General features: G+C 37.4%; 1 protein-coding gene across 3 annotated transcripts in view; it reads left to right on the top strand.

The window, feature by feature from the left end:
• The window catches only part of myocd (myocardin), a 76,559-nt gene that overhangs the window by 43,291 nt on the left and 17,633 nt on the right, over positions 1 to 15,635 (top strand). For 2 of the 3 annotated variants that reach the window (XM_065253552.2, XM_065253553.2), the window contains exon 2: positions 9,075 to 9,140. The exons of the other annotated variant lie outside the window; for it this stretch is intronic. In XM_065253552.2, the coding sequence (XP_065109624.1) occupies positions 9,075 to 9,140 (66 nt within the window). The remainder of the gene's footprint in view (positions 1 to 9,074; positions 9,141 to 15,635) is intronic. 3 annotated transcript variants of the gene reach the window in all.

Consider the following 15,635-nt stretch of genomic DNA (forward strand, 5'->3'; position numbering starts at 1 on the left):
ATCCACTAACAGCAAACTACCAACATTTATTATTCAACAGACAAACTGTGTATCAGCTTCACTTTTGGTACAGTAGACGGTAGATCCACTGCATTCTGGTTGGGCACAGTAATGGCAAAATTACAGACAAAATTGAGCTTTTCCTTCGTCAAAGGGAAATGACCCCAATGCTCAAGGGAGGTGAAGACCTTATATATTCCGGTCGGAACAGAAGCATGATGGGAATATCTTCTACACTGGCTTGTTTTAGTCAACACACATTAGTGCTCTGATACTTTAGGAATGCGAGGTTGAGTACCTGTCGGTTTTGAGACAGTGGGGACAAACGGGAGCTCTTGTTCTGTGTGTTTATGACTATGTGATCAAGCTGGCCTGATAGGAATCTTGCAGTGCGTTCCCTGTGGATGTCTTCGGCTCATTGAGGTTCATCGACAGGGCCAACAGGACATGACAGCCCACTCCCACCACTGCATAGAGATTACGTAACCCAGCTCCTGCGACTCGGGGCTATTTAAACTGTCTCTTTTTATACTGAAGTTTTATGAGGTCAGGTTCTTAAATTGTGACATTTAGTATGATCAACTAAAGCTGTGCCATACTTTTCACATCTCGTTGAATATAGATGTTTGTAAAACAACTACTATTCAAACAGACGTCATGTTGTCACATGTGTGTTTAGTAATGCACCTGGCAACTTTGGTGACCAGTATGAAACCCCTTATTATCCCTTAATATCTTTTCTTTAGGGGTTTCTATATATTTATAGGTTTAAAACGTTTACACAATTGCTGTGTTTACATGCGTGTGGGTAAAGCTCACGGGTCCCCTAGTGTCCAGGATTGAGTTCTCCCAGCATTCCTCTGTGATCTTCTGCCCCACCTGCCAGCCTCATTCACTGGGAATTAGCATCACGCAATACGTCCTTCATTAAATCACAGCAAGCTAATTCACACATGTTTGCTTGTGTCACATAAAGGGCAGATGCCAGGACCACACAACAATGACACAGCTGTCTGTGAATGGCGTATGTCTCATGTTTAAGTTGGCATTTGGTGGTGTCATGAACTTTGTTAGCTCTGAGGTGCTTCACCATGTACATGATCACACACAAGCAAAATCTAGCCTCATTGTATGTGTATGACTGTGTATGTGTTAGGGCTGCCTGTGTCATGTCAAGATTACAGCCTCGCTATTTGCAGTCAATGCAATTAAAGGGGACATTTCACAAGACTTTATTTTTAAGATGTCAGTTAATCTTTGGTGTCCCTAGAGTATTTATGTGAAGTTTTAGCTTATAATACCATATAGATCATTTATTATAGCGTGTTAAAATTGTCACTTTGTAGGTGTGAGACTTTTTTGGTGTGTCCTTTAAAATGCAAATGCGCTGATCTCAGGTTGGATAGTGCAGATTAAGGTGCGGTTTTATCAACTTCTGACATCACAAGGGGAGACAAATGTAATGAGCTATTTTTTTCACATGCTTGCAGAGAATGGTTTACTGGGTTGTTATTTTTCTAAGTTTTCTAGGTTGATAGAAGCACTGGGGACACAATTATAGCACTTAAACATGGAAAAAAGTCAGATTTTCATGATATGTCCACCTGTGTTTTCTTTTAATTAGGCATGTATTCTGTGTAACCGGTGATACACGGTGCTTTAGCCTCTCACAGATTAGATCACTTGTCCACCATGGCACAGTCTTCCACTGTCTTTCAGTTTTTTTCTTGTAATAAAATCATATTGTTACGTTATAGAGAGCAGACACTTAAAAGTGAGTGTGTTTTCTGCCTGAATTTAGTCCGAGCTGTACGCGCGTCACATCACAGAGGAGCAGGTGTCAGATTTCATTTATTACTGTCAGTGTGTGAGGCAAGCCAACTGACATTGATGATGACAGAAACTGCTCGTTTTCTTATAATATACATATATAATGTTTAACATAAGTGAGATCATTTTCTTGTGTTTTTCATTAAGAATAATAAACCCATCATTCAAGTAGGCCTAGATGGAGGAAGAACCGGTTGTTCAGCTTGGGACTGGCGGGCTTCCGTCAGAAGTACCTGCGCACACTTCACTCAAGCAAAAGTTTAATGCCTTTCAGAAAATGTTCTTCTTAAAATTTTTAAACAAACTCCGGGTTGTATAAGTTGCGGATGTGCGCCACCTGGTGGATAATAGCAGTATTGCGGAAATGCGGAGATTCTCGTCATTGGCAGGGAAGCGTTTTCTCTTAATTGACGTGTTATCTCTAATTTGAAAGCAAAATGTGCACTGATGCATCCGTTTTAATAAGCCCCTCCCACATGGTGATACCGGCATCACCGGGTTTGTCACACGCTGATTAACCAGTGGGAAAATTCTGTGACCGCAACATCCCTACTTTTAATAATTTTTAGGTAAGTTTTAATCGACTCATGATAAACTATGTATCGTTGGAAAGGTCTAAGCCTCTAGAATAAATATTTTATCAGTGATTTATAAAATAATTATTTAGGGGAAATGAGCGATTCATTTATAAAAACCGTGTGCCTTAAAATATTGATAATCCTGCTTAATGTCACTTTCCCGCCAGCGGGAAACCTACTTTTACTTCAGTGTTTTTCGTGTGAATTCTTATCTAATCATGACAACCTATATAATGTTGGAAAGCTCCAAGAGTGTCGTTTTCATTTTAATCACAATTTCAGTCAGTTTCTTAAATGTCACCGGCCCACAGGCAGGCCCACATTGTTTTTACGTATTTGTAGCACTAGTACCCTATTCTAAAACTAAACAATCTTGACAAACTATATATCATGTAGTTTTCATATATAAGTATTTTGTGAAAAAATAATGTAGAGGTTTTTTTGTTACATGACCTCATGACCACATAGTAATGCATATTAATTATTATATATTCATAACACTTTATCCTATTATACATTTAATATGTTCAATAAAAAATTATACTAAGTGTGAAATTTTTTGCTTTTTTTACTTAAATTTGAATCAGAAATAGTTCAGATTTGTGGCTTTATGTTTTTAGCATTTTGGCCGTAAAACATTTTCATTATATAAAATGTATATACAAATTTAAGATCGAGTTTAGGCTTCTAGACAAAAAAATGTCAGTTATATTCATTTGAAAGTGCACATCAACTTTTCACCCCACACTCAAAAGGGGGAGGTGGTATCGGTTAAGGGGTTAGTAAATGCAGAAAAACTGTGTTGATTATTGTTACTTTCATTTACTAATGTTGACACATACAAATTTATAGTAAAGTGTTACCGAGATTTCGTAATTGTAAATTGTAATTTCTTTTGCAATGAGATTACATGAAAACAAATTTACACTTTTGTTTAATTTGTATCTTCTCTAAAGTTTCAGACAAGATCAACAATGTCTTTGACTAGATTTGCCAAAAGTCTGCAATCAAAACTCCCTATGAGCGCAAAGGTTTCTTATGAAATATTTCCAAAAGCAAATTATGGATGGTGTTATGCTATCCATGATAATTTTCTTGCGTTCTGCTCTTGCAATATGTCAACAATGGTCTCATTCGTGTCTCATTTTCATTTCAACCAATAAATGTTTAGGAGAAACATCTGTGACAGCGCTGAGCTTCGAGCAATAAAACTGACCTCTGAAGGGACAACACGTGTGAGATAATTTGGACTCACAATATGTTGATGTACTAACAGCATGCGTATTGTGCGATTGCATAATTAATGTGTAATTGCCCTCATTTGGACAAATTATACAGGGTACAAGTTGTTTTGCAGGTATATGCCTTGAAGACAGGTTTGGCAGTTATTTTTATGCAATCGAGTCAGCTCATCTGGTTTTCATTGGTGAAAGGCTTATGTGATCCAGTTTGTCTGCAGAGCTGTGATCATTCTTTTGAGGGCAATCACTAAGGGCAATCATGAAGTCGAGTGCTTTCTTTTCACCCTGGTTAAATGCCCTGATCCTGCCAGGAGGCATTTTTCCATTTTCAAATGTAATCAATTCACCTGTTTCTGGATCAGGAAGCTTTGCCTTTAAGTTTGCTTCGAGAAAAGAATACGCAAGATGTTCAACAACTATTCCCAAGAGGGGAAAAACAACACTGTAGCATTACATTTGATCTAGATTGGACCGGATTGAGTTTCATTTTGTCTGCCAAAAATAGACTGGTACATTGGCAACGACCGTCTAATTTCATATCAGTGATCGTACAAGCAACCTGCCAGTATTGTTTGCGCGTGAGGGGTCGTGTGTCTGTGCCAGAGCTGAACATCATTAGCATTTTCATGTTGTCCACATACTTGCAGTCCATGACAGATGCTGGCATTAGACACACGAGCACAGGTTGCCCAGTATGTGACCTAAACAAAAGCAGATGTATGCAGATTGCTTTTGCATGATATCAGAGGTATGAGTGAATATGTGGCCATCAGTCAATTGGGTTGCTGTTGTGTCGACTGCACAATTATGCAGCTGGCTGATTGATTGCAATGATAAATGAGAAAACGAATGTGCAAATAAATGAACCGAGACAAGCGCAAGAATCTGTGCATGTCCAAGTGTTAAACAAGCCATGTGTTTTAGGAATATTTTTAAAGGCACTTATTATTCCCTGTTATGAGAAAGGTAGCTCCTTTGAATTTGATCAGAAGAATTAGTTTAACAGCACCGGTTCACTTTTTGTCTGTGGTTGGGGTTAGGTTAACCCTAACCCTTCCAGACAATACTTTTCATTTATAAAAGTATGCGCAGAATCCCTACTAAGATTAAACGCACACCAAAAACCTGAGAATTGCATAGGCAAAGCAAAATTTGATGATAAATATGCAATATTACGTTATTTACGGTGTTTTGAAGTTATCTAATAGTAGGGAATTTGATGGCTATCATGTATTCCATGCAGTCGGGCCTTCTCCTCCTGCGCTCCCGTAGTGGACAATGTGATGGTGAAATAGCGCTGTTTAAATATTTAAAATGATTTTTGATTTAGGATTTGATTTTACAAGATTATGTAGGCCTATCTGTCAGTGATGCGCGGGTCAATGTATAAAAAAAACCGCATCTGACCAACGTTTTCAACTAAACCGCAACTCAGACCGCAAAAAAAAATGTGTACCCGAACCAATTACTACTTTTTTTTAAAAGTAGTAATTGTTTAAAATCGTTAATTGGCATCTTTATTTCAAGCGACTCGACTGTCCGAGGCCCGAATATCATTAAAAATATTTTTGCATGATTTGTAACCACGGGTGACCACAGGCACCCACTCATTTTGGATCAACCTGCGCATCACTCTCCTGTATATGAAACAATTATCACTCAGTACAAGCACAAGTAACACTGCTGGATTTATTCTTTATGTGAATCTAAAGTATGATATGGAGTGAGATTATACTCTAAAAATGCTGGGTTGTTTAAACTCATGGTTGATTGACAATAACCCAGCATTTAGGTTAAAACAACCCAGCTGTTTTTAGAGTGTACATGTGTGTGTGGCATCAACACTTAAAATTGTTCATCTGACATGTACTTTATTTAATCTCTCGTCAGGATTTTTTTTTATAGATCACTCACAACCTTTGCGTGGGAAGTAGCCTACCCATTTGTGCGTACACACACTTTATAAACGAGGCCCCAGAATATGTGGAATGGAAGTTAAGAAGTTTGAAGTTTTTTTATGTCAGGTTTTTCAATAATGGCTCAGAACATGGCACTTTCTGTGAAACGTTTTGAGAAATGTGTTAATGGAAGTTTCTCAGTATTGTAAATAAAGCACAATATGATGTGATTTTTGGACATTGTAATGCAAACATCATACATTCACAGTACTAGTGTAGTTGCATTCAGTCAAATGTTTCAAACAATGTTTGAATCCAGAGGAATTGGCAATTTGTACTTGAAGGAAAGTAATATCATACCAGTGTAGCATATAATACCAAAATACTAAATATTCAAGTAATTGTATTTATATAGCGCTTTTCACACTTGCTTAATTGTTCCAAAGCAGGTTTAGTTTACATTAATAAAAACAAGAAAAATCTGAGGTCAACAAAAAAGCAAAGTACAGCAGCTTAAACCTTACTATTATGCAGAGTATTAATGTAATGTATAGAAGAAAGTTAAGCTAATGTCAGCTGACTCCCAAAATATAAATTTATTATAAATTCTGTATAATTAAACATCAGGCCTAACCAACAGCACTACATTTGTATTATGTTTTTTCATTCAAATTTTAAGTTTAAAGGATAATTCCGGTATTTAACACTTTGAGTCTCATTTCTGGTTTGTTTTGGATGAACTACAGTGATGGACACTGAAATTTTGACAATGGGTCGTGTCTTGACTTTTTGACTCGTTTAGAAGCGTCTCTTGACTGCTTCAGAATGGAAGTCAATGACCATGCACAAACATGTCATTAAAACAACACTTAATGTTCATTTTCAAAACTGTACTACTCACCGAGTGGTTCGTGGTGTTCGTTGTTGATTAAAAACAAATATATTGGCGCAATGTATGATTTCAATCCATGTTATTTGCTATAGTGGAACTATTTTTCAGATACCTCACAACTGTGTATATATTTCCGCTCTATATTTGAGTCTGAAGCGTTAGCACACTCCCGACCACTTGATGGCGACAACAACTTTGCCATACAAGTACGCTCGGTGTCTAGCGTATAGACCAGGGATGGTCAACTTCGGTCCTGGAGGGCCGGTGTCCTGCAGAGTTTAGCTCCAACCATAATTAAGCACACCTGAAGCAGCCAATTAAGGTCTTACTAGGCATACTAGAAACTTTTAGGCAGGTGTGCTGAGGCAAGTTGGAGCTAAACTCTGCAGGACACCGGCCCTCCAGGACCGAAGTTGCCCATCCCTGGTATAGACAGTCACAATCGACCTCAACCTCAAACCTAAAGCTGGTCACTGAGCCATTAAATATGGAAAAAATTTCTTCTGAGAGAAACTGAGCGAAAAAACTACAACCACATGTAAACAGACCCTTTTCTGTTTCCCGGCGGCGGAGTGATATATCAGCGAGCAATGAGTCTTCCAAGAGAAGTCAATGGAATTTTACAAAATGCCAAATAAAACACGACAGAAACTGTATTTCGCTACACAACTTGTTTTTAATCATCAACGAACACCACGAACCACTCGGTGAGTAGCACAGTTTTGAAAATGAACGTTAAGTGTTGTTTTAATGACATGTTTGTGCATGGCCATTGACTTCCATTCTGAAGCAGTCAAGAGACGCTTCTAAACGAGTCAAAAAGTCAAGACCCAACCCATTGTCAAAATTTCAGTGTCCATCACTGTAGTTCATCCAAAACAAACCAGAAATGAGACTCAGTGTCAAATACCGGAATTATCCTTTAAGAATGTTTTATTTATGTCATAAATTTTCCTGGGGGGCCACAAAGGGATGCCCCATACACAAGGGGGATGGGGGGCTGCACGCAAAACTAAATTGAGAACCACTGGTCTAGGCAACAATGTAGCAGTTGAACATTGTAGCAAAATAGTAACTTTTAAGTAACGTTAGCAGACTTCCGTTATTCATAGAAAATAATTTGTTCGTTTTTTATTAGAATTGCAAAACATACAACATACAATTAAACCAAACACAAAATTTAAAAGTTGAAAAACAACTCGAAAGCAACTGTTAGCCTAGCCCTCTTCACACAGAGATTACGGAAAATACACAGAAAAAATGCTTCAGGGATTTTCTGGAATCTGTGCGTGCATTCACACACCTACCGTAACGATTCTGTAAAGACAGGTGACATGTCTTTTTCACAGTGCCTTAAGTTTGCTTATTTTCCGTGATTTTTCTCTCAAGAAACCACACGCATGCATTTTTGTTTATGACAAGACTATAAGAAGCGTGTGATGAGCTGTTCTGTCATGCTGGTAGGTGATCTCAGCTTCAGCGCTTATAGTGACAAACTCCCTTATCTCTGCTTCAGTCCAATTTGTCTACATTTCTCGTCGTGAATGTTGATTTGCGTTTAAATCCTTGTGTCAAAGAGCTGAACCATAACTTCTTGTTGCAATGACACGCGCGTCATCTATACAGCACGCCCCTTACGGCATCGTTTCTGTCGCTTGTTCTCACAGCTTGCTTTCCGTGTACTGTATGTTACTGCAATGTTACTATGTCCTCTTTACTGGAGCGAACCCAGAACATTTACAGTTTGCCAATTTTAAATACATTTTCTTGAACCAAAGAGCTGTATGAATAGGTTTATTGAGTCACTCTCATGATGCTACAGTATGTTATACGCCCATTAATCTGCAGAGCACGTATGCGTTACTAGTTGTCACATCTAGCAAGCAACTTTGTTTCTAAATGTTATAACACACAAGCCACTCTGTTATAATGTTTATAAAATGTTTTATTACGTCAGCCGTAAACATTTGCGAGTCCCATTGGCTGGATTTCTATCTGGAGCTGAGGTGGAAACAAGAACTCCCACCATTCCACGCTTCTCCACAATGCCACAAACTTTGCCTTTCTGTTATTGTTTGCAGCCTCTTATGTTTAATGTCTCCTTTAATGTTTACATTTTGAGCTGTCATCATATAAATAATGATATAAAAGCAATATCACTGCATGCCACTATTCAGTATCACAGCACTCCTGCTCATGTGATGTATATACGCATAGACTAAGAATCACACAAACACATGCAGTGGTGCTGTAGAGCGTCTGCCGTCCTGATGAGAGACACCATCCAAAACAAAGTAAAAAAAATGAAGCAACAGGGCCGCAAATATTTCTTAAAACAGGATGTAGGACTATGATAAACACAGCTCCTGGCTTTTAAACAAATCTCCAGTGTGTGGTCCTCATCTGGGAGGGAGGTGGTCATAAATGTAAGAGGTGGGCTGTTAATCCATGCTGCTGTGTGTGTGCGCGTGTATGTTTGAGGAGGATGCAGCATCTGCCTGTCTGAACGGGATGATGTGTTCCTTCTCCGGACATAGATTTATGCCTGATTTCTCCAGCTTTACTCTCATGATGAGTCATTATCTTTTCCTCTCTATCTCCCTCTTTCTTGATTCCTCCCTTCCTCCACCCACAGTCCTGCAGTTGAGACTCCAGCAGAGGAGGACACGAGAGCAGCTCGCAGACCAGGGCATCATGCCTCGTGAGTAAAACCTCCACATCTCTGCTCAGCCTCCGCTCTTGATATGTTTGATGACATTTCTTTCCACAACATAGACAGTCGTGGTTTTCGACACAAACACAGTAAAGTTTTCTGTAGGTAAAGTATCGGATAGGTCATGGGTTAAACCCCAAGGGAACACACACATAGTGACCAAGAGAAAGAAAAATTGTATACCTTGAATTAATCATAAGTTGCATTGTCTGCAGCCAAATTCCTAAATGAAATGTAATTGCATGAGATACTTGCATAAACTTCTTGTTACCTCATACATGCTCAAACCATTCATCTGTACACGCATACATTACACCAGTACATACATTTTCTGTCACTTGTTATGACTTCCTATGCTTGTAGCTCAATGGAAAAGCAATGCATTAGCAAAGCAAAGGTCATGGGCTCGAACTCAGGGAACACACATACTGATAAGTTTGAATGCGCTGGAAGTTGCTTTGGATTAAAGCGTCTGCCAAATGTAAACATCTTAAGCCGGCATGTTTTCATAGCTGATCTGCAGGGCATCTGTTTACAATTAACAAAAATGCACCAAAACGACTATCTGTGAACATGGCCGTAGCCAGCGTTTGAAAATTAGTGAGGTCCAGTGGTGTTAAGAGTTAATAGCTATCACAGGGTACTTGGTGTATGTTAGTGCACTTTTTCCTCTAAGTAAATGTACTATTTTGTGCACTGCTTTTGTAGTTAATATACCAAAAATGAAGTTTTCAGTACTTAAGATAAACTTAAGAACATCTAAGTGTACTTAACTGTGCTATTTTGAGACACTATTTATTACTAGAAATCTAGTATTAGTGGTATTGTATACTTTTTAGGTGCATTGAAGTAGGTTGATATACTTTTTCATTAGTATATTTGTAGTGCATAACTTTGACAAAATACTCGTTTAACTGTAGTTTTAGTACGTTCATGTATTCTGTCTTAATCTTTTTTGCCATTTTACACTTTGGATACACACTCTGTCTATATGTTTGGGGGGGACGTTGTTATATTATCCCCTATTTATTAGATCACAATTTGTTACTACTTTACTGTTGACTTAGGGTGAATAATTTATTTTGTATGCAATAGTGCTTATTACAGCATTAATCATTTTAATAAGCAATAATAGGCTATATAAACAAGAACTTTGTTGCAACTCTTTTGAATGTTTTCAAATGATTTTGTTTGCTAATAAAATAACACAGCCTTCTTCATACGCAGTGCTTACATATTTGACATTTAACTGTTCTACATCTTTGTACCCATGTTATTTTCTACTGGCACATTTACACAGGAGACTTGTTTCTTGTGTTGATTAATGTGCATTTTCCTCTTTTAAATAAGCAAATAAAAAGTTATTTTCTACTGATTTGTAGTGTTGAAAGCGTTTCTTACATACATAATCATGATGATTATTTTGTGTTTCTTACTGAATGTAGTATTATATCAGCAATAATCTGCCCACGCTGAATGATGTGCCATTTGATTACTGTTTAGGTGCTGGTCACCCCGTGTTGCCAGATATTAGTACGAAAAAAAAAAAATGCTGTAAAGAAATAAATCTGAGAATTGCTAACACTAGCCTGTACATTCTGACTTTATACGTTTCCCAAAGTGTCACATTAATTGCTTAAAAATTATTTTTCACAATGGGATCTGGCAACACTGCGAATGCTGCATCCACAGTCGCAATCTCCGTTATTTTACGCTAAACTATACAGTAAACTGTCCAAACTTAATTATATAATTAAATGACTAATAAGTCATCCAGAGAACTTAAACTTGTATTTTTTAATATGCAAAATTAACAGAGGTCTGGACTTCGATGACCTTATAGCTGGCTACGGACATGTCCGTGAAGTAATGTCTGATGTTTCAGAAATAAAGTACAAAAGCTGTCACTGGGATGGTACCTTTTTAAAAAAAAATTACTATTTAGGTACAAATATGTATACATGTGTGGTATACCAGATATACTAATATGGACTCTTTAGGTACAAAAGTGTACTTTTGAAAGGTTACCGCCGCAGTCTTTGCACCTTTTCTGAAAGTGTTTGTTTGTGTGTAAATGCATAAAGCATTTAGTTTTGAATTAATTGAAAGAAAGACCTACAGAAAGAAAGATACATGAACACAATATAAAGAACATAACAGACTCACAAAAATGCATTACGGGTAGACATGGACAATGTGACGTAGGAGTAAAGGCAGAAGCGACTGTAAGCTGGTCATCACTATGCCGCGCTCCTCGCAATATTTTTTTTTTTGTGGCACTGAAAACATTTTTTGAGTGAGGCTGACCTCACTGGAATGCTCTTGTGTTGAAGAGGTGCTCTGAGTCCAGTGAGAGCCAACTGCACCACAGTTACACCAACACCACCTGTTAACATTTAAATAGATGAGACACTTTTATACTTGTTTGAGTTGGCCACCTATTCATACCAGGCATAAAAACCTTTTAGATTTTGTCTGCCGATTTGAAAGGCTGTCATCGATCTGAAATGAGGTCGTATGGATTTATGCAAATTAGTCACCTTATAAAATAATTACAAAATCCCATGAAAGTGTTTTGGGTATTCCCTTTACAATAAAACAATTTTACAGTATGTGCACTTACACTGTACCCACACTGTAAAAAAATTCCGTAGAAATTGCAGCTGAGTTGCCGGTAATTTACCGTAGATTTACATTTATGTTTTTTTCTGGCAACATTTTGTTCAAAGTTAAATGAAAATTAAACATTTACAAGTCTTTATCTTTACAGAGTAAAACTAAAAAACAGCATCAAGCAAAACATTCTGGGAAACAAAATCTGGACCAAAAAACAGAAAAAGGTGGATGATGATTTCTGGTTCCCAGAATGCTTTGCATGAGGCGGTTATTGTATAGTTTTATTCTGAAAAGATAAAGACTTGTTAATATTTGAAATTTATTTAACTTTGAACAAACTCTTGCCAGTAAATAACATAAATGTAAATCTACGGTAAATTACCGGCAACCCAGCTGCAATAACATTGAAATTTCTACGGAATTTTTTTACAGTGCAGCAAAATACCGGTAAATCCATGTACTTAATGTGGATTAGGTTTAGGTTAGGGTTGGCACCTAGTAGTTACACTGCACTATGCTACCAATAAAACTGTAAGGGGCAGTTTTATTAAGTCCTATTCCAAGACTGAAATGCGTGTTTAAGATATCTTGACTGAAAACAGCTTGCAATGACATGTAAAAAATATATATCAGTGCCATTGTTTTGGCTGAAGATGCACACCAAGAATGGTTTTTGTAAGGTGTGTTTGTAAAAACGACTTGAATAGCCCAAGGCGTAGTCCTGGATTAATCTAAACCATGCCTGGGAAACTGCCCCAAGTGTGTCACAGGTTACCTACTGTGTATTTTTCACTTGTGATTAGGCGTTTTAAAATGAGCTGCGTGGCTGGCACAGTTGGTCTTTTTGCGGAGAGGCACAAGGCTTTAGATAACCTGGCATAAGTGCGCACAGGAAAAGAATTGTCAGCCAACTCAACGCTATCAATTTCAGGGAGTCTGCTGGAGATAAAATCCACCCGAAAATGTGATTGGCCAGTCTGTGGTCCTTAAAAAAGACATTTCAATGGCTGTTTATCTTTTTATGGCAGACAAGGGGTCAACAAAGTCAGATAAACGGGTTTCTTTAAGCATTTAAATAGGTACCATCCACCAGTTTAAATACATGTGGATAAAGCGATAACTTAAAGAGTGTGTATGTGTTCTTGGTTCTCGATCTAATGTAGATAGCACCTTTATCCCAGATGTGCATGTTATCTTCCAAATGCTTTACTTTTGTACTTGTGTTTGTTTTATCTATATATCACTCTTTTTTCTCAAGCAGTCCATCCAACAGAAAATAAAATACCAAATCCAAGCTCACGCATTTCATATAGACCATAAATTATAATGCACCTTACATTTCAAAGGGCTGCTTAAGGCTGGAATTACGCAGCCCGTTGCATTTTTCTGTAGTGGTGATATTTCAATCTTTCCTCTGGTTTTCGAGAGCATGGACCGCACATATGCCCTGTGTATACATTTGGCTGAGAACATCTGGTCTTTATTAGACACTTGAAAGCAGCAGTCAGGCTTCTCAGGGTTGTTTGGCGTGTGGCTGAGGAGGAGCCAGAAAGATGGACGTCTTGGGTTTAGTGTTTGGCTTGTGCTTGTGTTGAGCTCTGTCTGCTTTAAAAGTTTGGGAGCTCTGCTCTACACTGTGTAACTTTTGAATTTGTGCTCGTATATTAACAGTATTTAGTTATGACATCTCTAAGTAACTAAGGGAGAAACATTTGTTTGTGTGCAAATGTCCTATACCCAGCAGTTCAGGATCATTTTAAAAACAAAAATATTTATAGTAATTTTATATGTAATTTTATAAAATATGCATTACAACATGTTTATTTCCACTCATACTGGCAATTGTCTGATTAATCGACAGTACACAGATATATATTTAAAGGGGACATTTAATTTGGGTCCCCGGTACTTTTATCAACCTAGTAAAATATGAAAAAGATCAACCCAGTAACTTAGTTTATATAAACCATTCTCTGCAAGCATTTAACAAAAAAATAGATAATTGAAATTTGGCTCCTCTTGTGATTTCAAAAGGTGATAATACTGCCCCCTAATCTGAACCATAGCACTGCCATTTAGAGCAGAGATCAGCTCATTTGCATTAAAAGGACACTCTCAAAAACTGCACATTTTCGCTCATACCTACAAAGTGGCAATTTTGTTATAAATTATATACATTTTGTAATAAATTATATAATATTTTAAGCTAAAACTTCTTATACTCTGTGGACATCAAAGATTTATTTGACATCTTAAAAGAGTCACGTGGAATGTCCATATTATCCTTTTATGTTTCCAGTTTAATTACATAATTAATCTATTGGGCTTTTTACACCAGGTCACTTCATGTGTTTTCTCTGATCGGATAGATCAGGATCTGATTTGTTAAAACTGTTCCCTTTGCATTCGGCCACATAAATACGTCTTGGCTGAATTAGTTGCATGGATATTAATCCAATCTTCTCCTATGTAAAATGCAAATACACTATTCATTACTCTGCTTAAAAAAAAACTTAAGACAACGCTTATGCAACAAAAGGCAGCACTTACTGTATGTTGTACTGTATGTTGGGCAGGGGACGCACGTCTCTTTGGGCGGCATGAGCTGTATCACGCAATACAGAGTGCGAGTTTGTCATTGGACTATTTTATTGTTTCTAGAAAATTGTTGCTCCTTTAAGCAATAAGCGTGCTGCCTTTTTTTTGTTTGCCTCTTTCCCGGCTACGAAAACTTTTTGTAGGGCATTTTAAGCTGGTCTTTTTAAGATCGGATAGCTATTCGATCAGAGAAAAAGTATGTAGTGAACAGGTGTAAAAAGGCCCAATATGAAATGAGCAAAAGGGCAATTGCATTAAATCCCGGGTAACGGTACGATTGCCTATGTGTCACTGCTTTCATACCACAATTCTATAAACAAGAAATTAATATCAAGGAAACTGCTTATTAGAAAAACTTTGGCCAGATATTTGTATGTTTCTGTTAAAGGCGCTCCAAGCGAATTCACGCGTTTTAGACCATAAAACATTTTTTGTTACATACAGCAAACATCTCCTCACTATCTGCTTGCTGCCTGTCCGCTGATAAAACTGTCAAAAAACGCGATATCTGTAGACAGCCCAGGCTCTACAAACTTCAATATAAACACAGTGGCCAAACCTGCACCATGAAACAAAAAAAAGTATTTCAGCCAATAAACGCCAAGAAGGATTTGGGGGTTGGGTTTGGGCGCATTCATGAAAGCACGGAAGGGAGGGGGAGGAGTTAACTACGCTCGGTTTGTTTGAAAACACATTTCAAAAATCAACACTCAGATTTGCTTAGAACGCCTTTAAGCAATGAAAATTATTCAAAAGGAAGTCAAAGCATTAAACCTGTTGCAAAGTGTTTGGAAAGTGGCGACCGTAAAAAAGCAGAGTTATACAAATAATCAAGTATATTAAGTTAATATATAATTTGGAATTTAATTGTTTAAGTCTTTGTTTTTTTAATTTATTGCTATTTATGTTTTTATTTATTTTAAGATTTTATTGTTTTAAAAAGTTTTATTAAATGGTAAATTTAAATTTGTAGTGGATTTCTTGCTTGCTTGCTCGCTCACTCGCTCTCTCTCTTCCTCAGTGAACTCATAGTGACCTCATGCTGGTATCTTTAATTGAACTGTGTGGTATGACTATCAAAGCAGAAGGTGACTCTAAGCACTTACAGAGACAGTATGGCCAATGTCAGAAGGCATGTGGAAGAAATGAGAGGATTTCTAATGTTATCTCTTTGTTTAATGGCAGATTATCTGGTTCTGTTTGTCTGGAGCCTTACTAGCAAAGATTTGTTTTAACTACACGTTTACGACTGTGATAGTGAAATGATTT

Source organism: Paramisgurnus dabryanus, chromosome 1, assembly GCF_030506205.2.
Source record: "Paramisgurnus dabryanus chromosome 1, PD_genome_1.1, whole genome shotgun sequence".
Lineage (NCBI taxonomy): Eukaryota > Metazoa > Chordata > Actinopteri > Cypriniformes > Cobitidae > Paramisgurnus > Paramisgurnus dabryanus.